The 16,157-nt window shown below is 42.5% G+C and overlaps 1 protein-coding gene across 1 annotated transcript in view; it reads right to left on the reverse strand.

Moving 5' to 3' along the window:
- Positions 1–15,802, reverse strand: part of LOC117452390 (breakpoint cluster region protein) — a 79,555-nt gene extending 63,753 nt beyond the window's left edge. The window contains exons 1-5 of the mRNA XM_034090999.1: positions 15,620–15,802; positions 15,216–15,493; positions 14,354–14,682; positions 12,577–13,161; positions 9,210–9,521 (exon numbers count right to left, since the gene is read on the reverse strand). Coding sequence (XP_033946890.1) covers positions 9,210–9,521; positions 12,577–13,161; positions 14,354–14,630 — 1,174 coding nt within the window. The 5' untranslated portion in view covers positions 14,631–14,682; positions 15,216–15,493; positions 15,620–15,802. The remainder of the gene's footprint in view (positions 1–9,209; positions 9,522–12,576; positions 13,162–14,353; positions 14,683–15,215; positions 15,494–15,619) is intronic.
- Positions 15,803–16,157: the final 355 nt, after the last annotated feature.

Consider the following 16,157-nt stretch of genomic DNA (forward strand, 5'->3'; position numbering starts at 1 on the left):
AATAAAGAGGAAATACCATGTAATAATGAAAGTGATAACCTAGTAAAAGCTAGAATCGCATTTTCATAAGACAATGGTGCATTCTCATGATCCTCAATGTCTACAGTTGGAAGGTTTCTTTTTTCCTTGGTGTGCCGATGAGTATTCACTTGTAATGTGGAAACAATATGGACACTATTAACTAAGAAGATGTCATGCCTCAGAGCGTTTTAAACAACATGTTGACATCTGTTTTCAAGTTGTTCTGACTTATGTTGTTTCTGATTATTTCCAGATCACATGAATGCAGCACAAACACTCTCCCTCAATGATAATGAAGAAAACATATCTTGTGTTTCCGCACTGTGTTTTCGATCCGCTCAAAACTTTAACACATTATTCTTTGGCCAATGCTCCAAGTTTTATAACATTTCGGCAAGTAGCTTGTTAGTATAAAATACATTCATTAATGTTATAAAAGGGTAAACAATGGTGAATTTCCCAATATAGATACACAGTCATAAGAGGCGTTTCTATAAAGCTTGAAATGTGAAATATACACAAGGCATCAAAGTATACGAGTTGAGTGAAGAAGAAGAAGTGAAAGATGGTAGTTAAGCATTTGGTAACCCTGAATTATAGTTATTCCCCGTGTTTGGCCTCTTTGTTGAATTATTAATTGTAAGATATGAATTTGTTTATTTAATACTCTTACACTAATCACTTCCTGTATTCCCGTGATAAAAGGGACATGCGCAATAAAACGTGTCACTTCCGGTTGAAGCAAAGCCGACGGTGCATGTGTGTATTTATTCCTCTATTCACGGTATTCCCATTATATCCATTTCACTCTAATATATATTAACAAATGTATATTTTGTTTAAAAACAAGGTATCACTTAGAAAAATACATGGCATTGCTTTATTAATACTTCTTTTTTTAATCAAACTCTTATACCCCATTTTTAGAGCTGCAAGTACCAAATATTCTTATTTTGTATGAAGTTGTTGCCTATTTTCTTAATGAAGCACTAAACTGGTTTATGTTTTACTGTCCACAACTCTGTTAAAAGGAGTTCAAATAAACAAAAAGCTGAACATATCTACCTTTTAGAAGCTGGAAACAGATCATTGTGAAGAAATATGCAACCGATTACTCGTTTATCTGCGATGTTTGTAATAGTTGATTTGGCTCCACCCCTCCCATGTTATGACCGAATGTAAAGTGCTTCCTTCTGTCCGACCTGTTATACATTAACCATGAGACCCCCCCCCCAGCCCCTGCAACTGTGGCCACGGGCGTGTCAGTGTCATGATGATAATTAATTATGGCAAACGAGAGCCATCAGAGACTTGGCCTCCTTAAAAGGCTCCCAGCTAATCAGCGGCTCTATTCACAGCTAGCCTGACGATTGGCCTAGATACCCAGAAAGCAGGACCAACAACACTCGGTCTCCTGGGACGTGTCGATTTGAGCCTTTACACTTAAGATTTCACGCAGCGATGCAGCTGACATGTAAGGGTTTGTTTGTGTCAGTAAGTAAGTGTTTTTGATGCTATGGCGGACGTTTTTTCCAGACTGAGAGACAATGAAACACACGTCAACTCTCATGCTGTGTGACAGGGCGCAGAATATCACAAAGTATTATACCCTTTAACAACAAAATAAGGGTGTACTGTATATGCTGCTAGACATGTAGTTAAAAAGTCATTTCCCATTGCCAGTAGACAAGCAAGCCTTTCTGCCCAAGATTGAAAACATTACGGCGGTAAATACTTATTTCATATCTGTTATTTATTACGTTTTATAAGCGTGTCTTATGATAATCAGTGAGGTAACATTACTGTTCCTCTCCTCTGAGTCTGGTGGCTTTGAGAAAATAATAAATGCATGTTTTGTATGATAATAAATTCCGCTAATATCTCAAATTCCTGTTGATTTTATTCTAAATAAATCACATAGCATCGTGCCCATGGTGTCATGTTACCATAGATAACAGAACGAACGGCGGGTATTACAACAGCGGAAAGACAAACAAAGATTGTTTTTAGAAATGTTTCTGTCAAGTTTGAATGTGTTTGATAATCAGGAAGGTAAAACGTCTGTTTCTGTCAATGGAGTCTGGTGCTTTTCAGGCGAGAATACTTATTATGTATGTTAAAAAAGGGTCAAATCCCTGTTGGCTTAATTGATTATATACTTACTTAAAGAGGCCCTATTTTGCATTCAGGTGTTCCCTTTCCTGTAGTGTGTGCTATAGGTTTTAGTGCATGTAAATGGTCTGCAGAGGCTAAAATCCCTGTGTTCCCTCCAGAGGAAGTTTCTCCCCCACACACTCCCCAAATGCAGGTTTTAACCTTTCACACTGAAAACAAAATCCAGATGTTAGTGGCGTTGTTTTCCAGTGGGATATTCACAGTCCAGAAAGCCTCATTTAGGTATAAGAGCTGACTGCATTGTATAGGTTAAGAAGCTTTATTACATGGCTTAGTTGAATACTCGATTCTGATTGGTCAATTCAGAACACGTGACACGTTGTTAATACCGAACAGACAGACCGCTGTCAAGGACTTATTGACCGTTGTTAAAGGGAAATGGAAACACTTTTCAAACTGCTTTCCATGCGACAATATTACCATTAGGAAATGTATTTATTTAGTCTATTTCCAATGTAAACGATCGAGATACGCGAATTTACTTTTTGAAATACGTGCCTAATGACCATGGGCGCTTCCATTGCTCCGGGACTTTCCCAGTGACGTCACTGATTGGGTCCGGCTTCCTGGGCCAAAGCTCAATAACAAACAACATGGCGTGCAATGCACCAGTAGTTTACATTACAAGAAAACGGTCGTCGTCAGGAGTTTATTGTATTGCCCCAGGCTGCACAAATGGATTTTATACAAAGAAGGAAGAAGTACATTTCCATAGGCTGCCACTAAAGGATGAGAAGCTGCTCAAAGTCCAGTCTGGATGCCTGGTTCAATACAAAACATCGGATTTGAAGCCAGGATCTGTTCCCACAATATTCGATTTCTCAACGTATGCAGTCGGGAACACCGACCGTCCCAGCACGTCGGCCGCGCAAGACAATGACAGTGTCAACAAACGTGAAGTTCGAGCCACCAAACGAGTTGCTTCAGCTGCCGAGAGAGAGGTAAATATTGCAGCACTACCAGATTACTAGCTCACACATGTATTTACTGACACAGTGTGACCTTATTAATTAACGCAATCGCGTCCAAACTAAATGGTAGCTATTATTATGACGCACAATAGAGAATTGGGGGTGTTCTATAGCTCAACTAATTAAACTGGCATACACACGCTCATCTGTCGAAAACAGCCCTAAAAAGGCTAGTATTGCTATTGATGGATGGTATTGCAGGACCCAGAGCGCGCGGAGCACAGAGCGGACAGCAGATAACGGAATTGCAGTTGTATTGCTTATAGATTATCAGAACATTTCAAAGGGGACACAACCCCATTGGATATTAACCTATGGATTAACTACATCATCGTTTTTATCGTTGTAATGCCATTGAAGACCAGATTAGACCAGACAATGAGGAAGGTAAGCCGTTAGCCTGGTGTATGTTAGTACCTAGCGCCACTTGTTTTGATGTACGTTTTTGTGGATAACCTCGCGAGTTTGTATCTTTCAGTGTTGAGGTGGGCACCGTTAGATTCTGTGTCTCCTTGCGATCATAAACGATGTGTTGGATGTGCGGCTAGGATAAGTAATAAGGGAGCTAGGAGTGATTTTCGGTGCAGTAATAGGTTAGCATTTTCGCTCGGGGCTAATTCAGAGGCTCACTGTTAGCATTGTGTTTTTTTAATTTTTTAATTCCGGATCGTATGCCACTCTATTCGACCGAATCGGTTCATAAGCATAGGCCATGGGATGCCTGGTAACTGTAGATGCTTCCACATCAATGTCATCTCCCGACGAATAGTCAAATTCATCGTTCAAAACGTCGATCTCATTGCAAAATTCCTCCATCGCTGCCATATCTGCTACGTTGTGTTGACTTCCGGTGGAGCGAAAACACAGCCAGTGACGTCACCATTTGGGACTCCCCTAATGGCGGCAGCCTGGTCCCGGAATTCCCCACCCGGCCGGCGGATAATTAATTTTCTTTTGGCGAGTAATATCATATACAATAAATATTACGATCAATATCCATTGTAAAATGAATAAACTACCGGAATATTATAACTGTAATTGGTGTTTCCTTTCCCCTTTAAGGACGCTCACATCTTCAGAAAGAAGTCCGGTCGATTGAACTGTATACAGTTGGGCCGAAATTGCTTTTAGAACTGGGACAAGAAAAACTACGGAGCAGTAACGGGGCAGAAACCCTCCTTTTTACGCAGCGGTCGGACATAGACATCAAACAGTTCCTTTTGCATTAGGGCAGGGATATCGAGATACTTTCCAAGGTTTGACATCATGAATTGTGCTGCTTTTAAAGCAAGGAGCGATGTTTTCAAATCTGTAATCAAAAAGCTCCTCAAAAACGCAAGCAGGTCCTCCCGTTGGCTTTTCAAACTGACAAGAGACGCTCCAACTGTAACAGTTTGAAAAGCAAGCAAACTGTCTGATTGTCTTTAGTTTTCCGCTGGCGTGTGATAGCACCATGGAGGATTTTAACATTCATTTTAATATATTTGGAGAGCACAGTAATTTGGAGGAATGGTTAGTGGCTGATGAGTCCCCAGTGAAGAAAAGAAAAAGACAAGAGGGACAAGAAAACAGCGGAGAAGTAACGGGGCAGAAACCCTCCTTTTTACGCAGCGGTCCAGACATAGACATCAAACGGCGACACATATTCAGTGTGCAGTTCCTTTGGCATAAGGGCAGGGATATCGAGATACTTTCCAAGGTTTGACATCATGAATTGTGCTACTATTAAAGCAAGCAGCGATGTTTTAAAATCTGTAATCAGAAAGCTCCTCAAAAACGCTATCGAAGCAGTTCCTGCTGTTGCTACGTTAGTTCAAACAGTAACAACGGACTATTTTTCTTCGCGGATGCATGTCAATTTAAATCAATACAACTATTTTTTAAATCAATAAAATCATTTTCTAAATCCATAAAAACATTTAAATTAATATTGGGAGTCATGACGTTACTTTGTAGAGAATGTGGCCGTGTAATAAGCGGGATAATGTGCCTTACTGGTCTTAGTTACAGCCAACAGGAGCACAAAGCGCCTTGACAACACTTTACTTTATTAGGCTCATTTACTGCCGCAATGCTTTATAATAAACACAACTACACCGAAAAACTTTCCAACTGCTCCTTTAAAGTGAACGACCACAACAAAGAGTATTTTATTGCGAAAAACTTCAAACCACAAACGGGCTCGCGGCCTGAGGTCTAATCCAGCAACGTGCACCGGGATGTTGTTACAACATGAGAGAATACATCCAGACTCTGCTAATCCACAAAGCAGCGTGCACACGAGGCAGCGGCGCTATTCTGTCAGCAGCAAGTCTCCTCTGGAAACAAACTGCACATTTAAACAGGACAGGGTCATTTCATACAAGGAACTGATTCACACCAGCCCCATCAGAACTACTGCTTACTACCGTTACCAGGGCAGCAGGAGAGGACTCTTTAAAGTAGAGACACTACATACTGATATACACCTGAACATCAGCAGGAAAGAACTCTTTAAAGTAGAGACACTACATATTGATATACACCTGAACATCAGCAGGAGAGGACTCTTTAAAGTAGAGACACTACATACTGATATACACCTGAACATCAGCAGGAGAGGACTCTTTAAAGTAGAGACACTAAATACTGATATACACCTGAACATAAGCAGGAGAGGACTCTTTAAAGTAGAGACACTACATACTGATATACACCTGAACATCAGCAGGAGAGGACTCTTTAAAGTAGAGACACTACATACTGATATACACCTGAACATCAGCAGGAGAGGACTCTTTAAAGTAGAGACACTACATACTGATATACACCTGAACATCAGCAGGAGAGGACTCTTTAAAGTAGAGACACTACATACTGATATACACCTGAACATCAGCAGGAGAGGACTCTTTAAAGTAGAGACACTACATACTGATATACACCTGAACATCAGCAGGAGAGGACTCTTTAAAGTAGAGACACTACATACTGATATATACCTGAACATCAGCAGGAGAGGACTCTTTAAAGTAGAGACACTACATACTGATATACACCTGAACATCAGCAGGAGAGGACTCTTTAAAGTAGAGACACTACATACTGATATACACCTGGACATCAGCAGGAGAGGACTCTTTAAAGTAGAGACACTACACACTGATATACACCTGAACATCAGCAGGAGAGGACTCTTTAAAGTAGAGACACTACATACTGATATACACCTGAACATCAGCAGGAGAGGACTCTTTAAAGTAGAGACACTACATACTGATATACACCTGAATATCAGCAGGAGAGAACTCTTTAAAGTAGAGACACTACATACTGATATACACCTGAACATCAGCAGGAGAGGACTCTTTAAAGTAGAGACACTACATACTGTTATACACCTGAACATTAGCAGGAGAGGACTCTTTAAAGTAGAGACACTACATACTGATATACACCTGAACATCAGCAGGAGAGGACTCTTTAAAGTAGAGACACTACATACTGATATACACCTGAACATCAGCAGGAGAGGACTCTTTAAAGTAGAGACACTACAGACTGATATACACCTGAACATCAGCAGGAGAGGACTCTTTAAAGTAGAGACACTACATACTGATATACACCTGAACATCAGCAGGAGAGGACTCTTTAAAGTAGAGACACTACATACTGATATACACCTGAACATTAGCAGGAGAGGACTCTTTAAAGTAGAGACACTACATACTGATATACACCTGAACATCAGCAGGAGAGAACTCTTTAAAGTAGAGACACTACATACTGATATACACCTGAACATCAGCAGGAGAGAACTCTTTAAAGTAGAGACACTACATACTGATATACACCTGAACATCAGCAGGAGAGGACTCTTTAAAGTAGAGACACTACATACTGATATACACCTGAACATCAGCAGGAGAGGACTCTTTAAAGTAGAGACACTACATACTGATATACACCTGAACATCAGCAGGAGAGGACTCTTTAAAGTAGAGACACTACATACTGATATACACCTGAACATCAGCAGGAGAGGACTCTTTAACGTAGAGACACTACATACTGATATACACCTGAACATCAGCAGGAGAGGACTCTTTAAAGTAGAGACACTACATACTGATATACACCTGAACATCAGCAGGAGAGGACTCTTTAAAGTAGAGACACTACATGCTGATATTAAGCTGTACATTATCATAATATGTCCTCCTTACAAAGAAGTTAGTCTCTGTCATAAGTGTTTTTCTGCGTAGGAGAATACACTGTCCATACATCTGCTCCAAGATAAATGAATATAAGAAGTTAAAAGTGTTGAAGCATCCTGGAGAGAACAGATTTGAACATTTGTATGCAGATGACATCACCGGTCTCTGCCTGTCCGTCACATGCTTGGTGAGCTTTGGGCTGGATCACCTTATATAACAACACACCCTTCTGCTCGTCTGCTTAATCTCACCCACACTGGATAACTCTCCTTTTTTCTTTTTTCGCCCGGCAGTCGAGGCAACGCTCTGTGTGCCGATCCCCGTTTGGCCTCGGCAACTTCCCCGTGTCCTCGCTCACTTGGACAAAACGCCCCCTTTGCCACTCTCCTCCTTATCCCACTTAACATTGTTATATTGTTAACATGTCAATACTCCTGCTCCTGAGTGATTCTCCCATTGTGTGCACACATCACAACAGGAAACCCGCTGTGATTGGAAGCCGCATGACACACTTGTAAGCCCCTCCATCTCCATCGCCATCGCCATCCTCCCGTAACAAAGAACCCCCCTACATTTATCACGCTACACAAACCCCTTTAAGTTAGTAACTCGCCACCGAGGACAATAACAGTGATGTGCGCTGACACAAAAACACTCAGGGTGGACCGAGCCGGAGGGCAGTCGTGTCTCTGTGAGCACTCGGCAGTGAAGAGCAGAAGGGGGTGGGAAAGAGAAAAGGATAAAGAAAACACTCCTGAAAGAAGTGCAGAGCCACTGGGTTCCTGCGAGGAAGCAGAGAAAGTCCATGTTGTCACTCCCACCTAACCATGGGAGCTTTTACACATGCTAATCATGCTAACGAGGAAGGGGTTAATATCTCTGACCTAATAGGGATGAAGGATGTGAGATAAAACATCGGATTAAATGAAGGTGTTATATGTAACATTACCGACAATAAAATGTATAGAAACTGCAGAACTAGGTTATATATTCGGTTCAGTTGTGCATTTCCATTTTTCCCAAATGTTTCCAACATTTTCAAACCCATAGAAAAATGAAATGTAATTGTAATTAACATCCTCCTGTCAACGTTCCTTTGAGCGTTAGCTACCAAGATGTCCGAAATGCACTTTTTTAGATGTTGGTGCTTTATAACGCTATATTTGAACCGGATATGATTTTGTTTTGGTCCAGTGTACACTCCAGTTGATACCCATCAAATGTTAAATAAATCTGCGCATCAATAAAATATTGCCACTACTACATCACTGGACTTTAACGCAGCCTTTAAAACACAGTAAAACAACACGTATGTGTAAATCCATGAAAATAATAGGCCTCGAATCAGAATAATATCAATATATAACGCCAAATCTCGCGATACAATGATTTCCCCGCACCAATATAATGTTCTGTTAAAGGTGGGGGAGGCAATTTTGGAGAAACCGGCTCGAGTGCGCTAGAATTTGAAAATACACAGTCGGAACAAATCTGCCACTTCCTCACAGAGCCCCTCCTCCAACACACAGGAACACGACCAATGAGGGCACGAGGTCAGTGTGTGCCCCGATGGAAGGCTGACAGGCAGGTAGGCCATCCAGTTACTTTAGCCGGCTCAGATGATTGGTCGAGCTTTTTACCGCGCCACGGCTTCCAGAGGTGATATTTTTTTATGGATTTGTTGTCAAAGCACTTCAGATATGCATTGCTGTCGGGATGTGAAGAGCGTTCCATGGAATATAACAACAAGTGTATCTCGAGCCGGTTTCTCGAACTTACCTACCCCACCGTTAATATAATAATCCTTCCAAATAAAAGTCCTCAGTCATGCTCTGTCTCTTACCCAGATCCTGCCCACTGTGGTCCTGGGAGTTCCTGCTGGAGGTGTTGGATTCTCCGTCTCCGCTCCAGATCTTTCCCGTCTTGCGGACCCCGATGGCGGCGGCCTCGCAGACGACCCCCTGCTGCTTCAGGCGCTTCTGAGCCAGCGGGGTCGGGGGGCTGCTGCTGCCGAGGGAGGGGGAGCGGCTCTTCTCCCGGTACAGGGGGAAGGTGGAGGGGCTGGGGGACACGAGGCTGGACGGACCCGACGAGAAGTCCTCCTCGCTGGAGGTCAGGTTCTCGTTGGAGCTGCAGTCCGGCGTGTAGCCTCCGCCTAACAGGGGGGGGGGGAATCAAGATTCATCACAATGTTTATATAGATTTGTTTATTCCACACATGGCAGTTATTTTAAAGGTTACTAAAGTTACTTCTTCATGTCTCTTCTACATCAACATGTGTCCCCTCTTCTTCATGTCTCTTCTACATCAACACGTGTCCCCTCTTCTTCATGTCTCTTCTACATCAACATGTGTCCCCTCTTCTTCATGTCTCTTCTACATCAACATGTGTCCCCTCTTCTTCATGTCTCTTCTTCATCAACATGTGTCCCCTCTTCTTCATGTCTCTTCTACATCAACATGTGTCCCCTCTTCTCCATGTCTCTTCTACATCAACATGTGTCCCCTCTTCTTCATGTCTCTTCTACATCAACATGTGTCCCCTCTTCTTCATGTCTCTTCTACATCAACATGTGTCCCCTCTTCTTCATGTCTCTTCTACATCAACATGTGTCCCCTCTTCTTCATGTCTCTTCTACATCAACATGTGTCCCCTCTTCTTCATGTCTCTTCTACATCAACATGTGTCCCCTCTTCTTCATGTATCTTCTACATCAACATGTGTCCCCTCTTCTCCATGTCTCTTCTACATCAACATGTGTCCCCTCTTCTTCATGTCTCTTCTACATCAACATGTGTCCCCTCTTCTTCATGTCTCTTCTACATCAACATGTGTCCCCTCTTCTTCATGTCTCTTCTACATCAACATGTGTCCCCTCTTCTTCATGTCTCTTCTACATCAACATGTGTCCCCTCTTCTTCATGTCTCTTCTACATCAACATGTGTCCCCTCTTCTTCATGTCTCTTCTACATCAACATGTGTCCCCTCTTCTTCATGTCTCTTCTACATCAACATGTGTCCCCTCTGTGGAAAGAGACTCTGAACGTTTCAGGAACAAAGATTCTCTCTCTTTTTGATCCATTTCTATAAAAACCTGTCTGAAAATGAGCTGATCAGATTTTGGCCACTTTATGATGTCATAACGATGTGTTGTCTTGAGTAACCATTAGCCAATCAGCAACAAGGGTAACCCCCCCCCCCCTCCACCTTATCACCTGAATCTCCTCCAAGAGCACCATTAGGCACTTTCACACCGGAGTACTTTTCCCAGGAATAGTTGCGATAGTTCCTGGGATGTTGCGTTCACACCAAGCGGCAAACTCTGGGGTAGAGCCGGGAAGCCAATACGGAAGTGCCACACACTGCAGTTCATACACGGGCCACTAGGGACTGGCTGCAGAAAGGAGCCATTTCCATAGACCCCATGTTAAAATGCCCAACTTCACACCAGAAACAAACATGTTTCTACCCATGGATGCAATAAATATTATTATCGATATAGTTAGATTCCACCTTCATGATTATGAATCTGTGAGTGAATTGTTTTCTAACACGACCCTTTTATTTATATTAGGTCTTAAAGTGTTTGCATTAATTAGGGCGTGGTCACGTTGATGGACACGTACATGCCTCACTGTCAGCTAACAGCAACTAGTCCACTCTGCTAGGCTACAACCATAGAGGCTACAGCGTTAGTTAGTCATAGTACTGTACTTGACCCTTTAGCTTTAGCCGTGTTCGTGGTGATTGTGCCTTTTAGGGAATATTGTTACAAATACCAGACAATTCAAATGTCGTGCTGTGCGCTTGAATGTACTAACAGAACTTCCAAGAAGTCTAAAATGATAATATTATACATGTTAACCCGTTCGCAGGTGTTTGTGTGCTTGGTAGCTTAGCTTGTTACTTATTAGCCAGCTAAGGACGTAACCCTTTATGCATACATATACATTTTAGTTTATGATTCAGCCTTGGGTAAGACTTTTATAGTCTATGGCTGTGACGCCCATAATGCTAAACGGGAGCAAATGTTAATAGGGGACCCGATTATCCGAGTGGTGGCCGTCGGAGCTAACGGAGCCGCAGGGGGCTAGCCGGAGCTAGCCCACTGCGGCTCCGTTAGCTCCGGGCGGTGGAGTCCGTCTTTTCTCAACGTGTGAATAAAAAGCATTAAGAATAACAAAATATAGCTAATTCTCTTGCAGATTGTCTCATTTGATTATGAATGTAACGTTTATATAGGGGAACTACACTGTTAGCAGTAACTTGGTATGGATGTATTTCATGTTAGCTTAGCTTCTTAGCCTGAGCTAGCTCTGTTTACTTCCAGTTCGGAGGCAGCAGGTCCCGCCTCGGCTCCGCCTCTTTGCCCTTATTTGGAGCAGGCGGGATTAGACTCTGACGTCACAGTCGAGCCGTTAGTGGCCGACTCCGCTACTAAGGGCTTCACGGCAACTCTGCAGAATCCTATGGGTGACGTCACGGACCCTACGTCCATTTATATATACAGTCTATGGTTCACACCAAAAAGATCTGGAACTAGAACTTTTTTCGGAAACCTTTTCAGTCCCTGCTAGAGAGGTACAATTTCTGATTGGCCGGGCGAATTGTAAACCACGCCCTGTAAAACTCCGAAAAGTTTTGTGAAGCCGCCATTTTATTTGCTCGCAGTAGCATCATTAGCATCATTAGCATTAGCCCAGCGCACCAACGGAGAGTGACTAACTTATGGCAACACAAAATAAAACGTGGGAGCGGTGGAGTGATGAGGAGGTGTCGACGCTTCTGGCTTCGGGCGGCAGTATACGCCGTGAAGTTGTTTGCGGCCTGCCAGTAAACCCAAAGCAGAAGAAGAAGTGACGTCAGCGGCTTCATTTGCGTAATTTTCCCTCAGGGACTTATTCCGGTGTGAACGCGATCTGCTAGATAGTTCCTGAACTAAAGATTTCCGGGAACTATTCCTGGGAAAAGTACTTGGTGTGAAAGCGCCTATTGTGTTCTGTTGAACTAAATGTCTCTCAGAGGGGCGTGCGGAGGGGCTCCTTATTTTCATCTAAAGTAACAGACACTTTGGAAACAGGGCTGAAACAGAGGGGATTATGGGTAATGCTGCAATGAGCCAGAGACATGTTCTGTATATGAGACCTATAATATATTGATGAAAAACAGCATAATAGGGGACCTTTAAGTTAAAAGATCCACACTCACCTCCCACATCGTCAAAGCTCCCTGGAGAGTAGGACCTCCGGGGCCAGGTGAGGTGAGCCTCCTCCTCCTGGCTGTGGTCCCGGATGTGGATCACTCGAGGCTCCCCCTCCCCCATCATCCCCCCCACGTACACACTGGTGTAGGGCTGGCACTCGGAACTCCCCCCCGCCTCCTCGTACGCCCCGTCGACTCCCTCCGTGGATCTCCCTCTCGGCACCTTACTGATGTCCCCCGATGCAGCAGAAAGGTTCCCAGGAAGTGAATGCAGGGACCGTTTCCTCTCCATCTGCATGGCCTGACTCCCCAGGGTGCTGATCTTGTCCGAAACCTCCCTGTCGTTGACTTTGACCAGGCCTCGCTCGTGGTGGTACTCCATGTTCACGTAGAAGGGCTTCTCCGTCACCGACAGGCCCCTCCCGTCCCCTGCAGAGTGAGAGTTGGCCCTCCTGATGCGCTCAAAGTTGGACCTCAGAGCGGCCACAGAGCCTGTGCTTGGAGGATACTCAGGAACCTCTGGACCAACGTCTTTCTGTTTGCTCGGAGACGCTGTATCCACCTCCAGATGTGCTTTACTGCCAACTTCATCTGTGAGCAGAGGTGGAAGAAGTGTTCAGATGGGTCAAAAGTACCAATACATTACTGTCAAAGTACTTCATTACAAGTAAACGTCCTGCATTCAAAATCTTACTCTCATGTGTTCGTTTCTCCCGCCTTATTTTGGTGTTCTTAGTCCAATTTTAACTGCTCTTAAATTAACACAAAAGTCATTAACCATCACCGAATGTTATTTAACTCCCTTTTAAGCTGTGAACAATGTCTCAGGCTCCTGGTGTACATGAATAACTGCAGAGGAAATCCAATAATAGACACTGAAAATGTCATGCTCGTCGATTTGTTCGTGTGTAATATCTGATGGATGAACATAAACCTACTTCCTATGGCGGTCACCAAAGTGTTACAAAGTTGACTAAACCACCCAAAATGCAATGAAAGTTAGTGATCAGTAATTACATGATGTTCTAATGCCTACTGTGGAGGATATGATAAGGCCCTGAGGCAATAACATGTAAAACACAATGTATATTATTGATGAAAGTAGTAAAACGGTCAGATTTCACCTGAACACAACTTGTTACTTACACTGAAAGTATAAAAGGTAGAAGTAATCATTGTGCAGAAAAAGGACCTTTATGTGTGTATAAAATCAGATTTTTATATGTGACATTTCTAGATAATTTTGACGTGTTTTACTGATGTCGACAAAAGAAGTTCTGATGTGAAATATTTAAATAACTTGACTCTTTTGTGACTTTAAGAGTTGGTCCACGAGTTACATTTTTAGAGATGCATTTTGTTCAAAGTAGCTAAAGCTGTTAATTACAGTATTTCCCTTTATTATTATTTTAACCCGTTACCCTAGTGATATGTCCTTTCTACTGGGAATCTGAATGCACTTGCTGCTAATTTCAATGTTTTATTATTTTAAATATTGTTAACTTGTGTAATGCTTGACAACACTGCTGCTGTGACTAACAAATGTCCCAGTTTGGGATAAATAAAGTATCTATCTAAATGTAGTGGAGCAGAAGTACAACGTAGCACACAAAGGAAATACTAATAAGTACCTCAAAATTGCACTTAAGTACACTTCCCACCTCTGGACATAACAAAGACTTTGTTTCACAGAGCTGGCAAACATCTGGCTGATATGTGTACTACGGATTGATTGCCTTCTTACATCCAGCTCAACCAGGTAATGTCAAGTGAATGTCCCCACCTGCGTCTGTGTGCTGGTCTCCATCGTTGATCTGTGGAGAGTTCTTAAATCCCCACCGCTGCCCATCGTAGGATTTCCTCTCTTTGGCCAGCAGCGTCTGCAGGTAGATCATGCGGAAACGCTCCTTGTTCACTTCCTTCTCCAGGTGTCTGATGGACGTCTTGCATTTGTCCAGCTCCTGCTCGATGTTCCCCATTGACTCCAGATCCATGCAGGGGGGGTCAGACTCAGGGAACTGGGCTTTCCATGCAGCCACAAACCCCACCGGCTCCACCATGATGATGATGATGATTATTATTCAGAGGGGGGAGGAGTACTCATATCGTGTACTACAAGTAGAAAGTGTAGGAATACTCTGTTACAGTAAAAGTCCTGCATTCAAAATGTTACTCAAGTAGAAAAAGTATTATCCTCAAAATATAGTGAAAGAAAGTGAAAGTAGTCGTTGTGCAGATTGGTCCATTTCAGAATAATATATATGATATGTTTTATAATGACTGATCATGAAAGTGTTCTCAAAGCTGGTGAAGGTGCAGCTAGTCTGAATGGCTTTGTAGACTGCAGGGTAGCTGGTGGATTTACTCCAGGTGGAACCAAAGTCTGATTAGATTTCACTCATTCATCCACATCTGTGAAGTAACTAAAGGAATTAAATACATGTAGTGGAGTCAAAGTACACCATTTATCTCTGAACTATAGTGGAGTAGAAGTATGAAGTAGCATAACATGTAAAGTCGCTCAAAAAGGTATAGTATTTGAGTAAATGTACTTAGTTACTTAACACCACTGTGTTAATATTATACTTCTAACATAGACTATTCAATCAAAACATACATTTTTGAAGCTGGATCTGACTGTTTACCTTCCATAGTGTTATCCAGAGGTAGAATCCACTTTAAAGTGAGTCGAAACTGTTTCAGTTGCAGCATTTACTCACAACCACAAAGAGAAAATCCTCTCTCCTTACTCCTGTTGATGCAGTCCACACAACAAAGATTGTTATCCTTATTCCTGGTATTTAATCCCTTCTTTGTGCCCGTCTATTCTCTGGAGATGTGTCCCCCTCTGTGTTTGCTGTCAGACTGAATCTCTGCTGCCTTCTCTCTCTCTCAGTCAGCAGGAAGAGAGGAGGAGCTTACACTGCAAATGCATGAAGAAAAGACGTACAATAATATGTCAAAATGCGAGTTTACAGGCAGAGCGGAGGAAATGTTGAAAACACCTTGACAGCTGTGAGAAATATATCAAAAAAGCATAAACACTGACATTGCAAGATATACGTAGTCCAACGTCGTAGAAAAGAAAGAGGATTTTTTTTGCAAGAAGGAGAACGGATCCTGATTTTCAAAAACAACTACCTGCTTCTATTTTTAGCCCCCAAAAGGCTACATGTTACCTTAATGTCCACCCTTGTTCTCCCTTAGCTTTATATATGTCTCTCTTTCGGACCCACTTCGCACATGTGCTTTTAGTTTTGCTCTGAAAACTCAGCTGGTTAATCCTCCCAAAATTCATTGTGTCACAACCTGAAGCAGAGCTGTGAGGAAATGCCGCCACCTGTCGGTCAGAGACTGCAATTACAGAGAGGTGCGTTCACTGGCACATTCAAGTATGGACAGTGGTATAAAAGTAACCAAGTGTATTTACTCAAGTATTGTACTTAAGCACTTTTTTGCCATATTTGTACTTAAGTATTTACATTTCATGCCACTTTTTACTTTTTACTCTTCTACATTCCGCATAATAAGTGCTTTTACATTTTATGCTTTAAATTGATTTGATTCTTATACTTTTGTACTTTTAA

This window comes from Pseudochaenichthys georgianus, chromosome 9 (genome assembly GCF_902827115.2).
Source record: "Pseudochaenichthys georgianus chromosome 9, fPseGeo1.2, whole genome shotgun sequence".
Classification (NCBI taxonomy): domain Eukaryota; kingdom Metazoa; phylum Chordata; class Actinopteri; order Perciformes; family Channichthyidae; genus Pseudochaenichthys; species Pseudochaenichthys georgianus.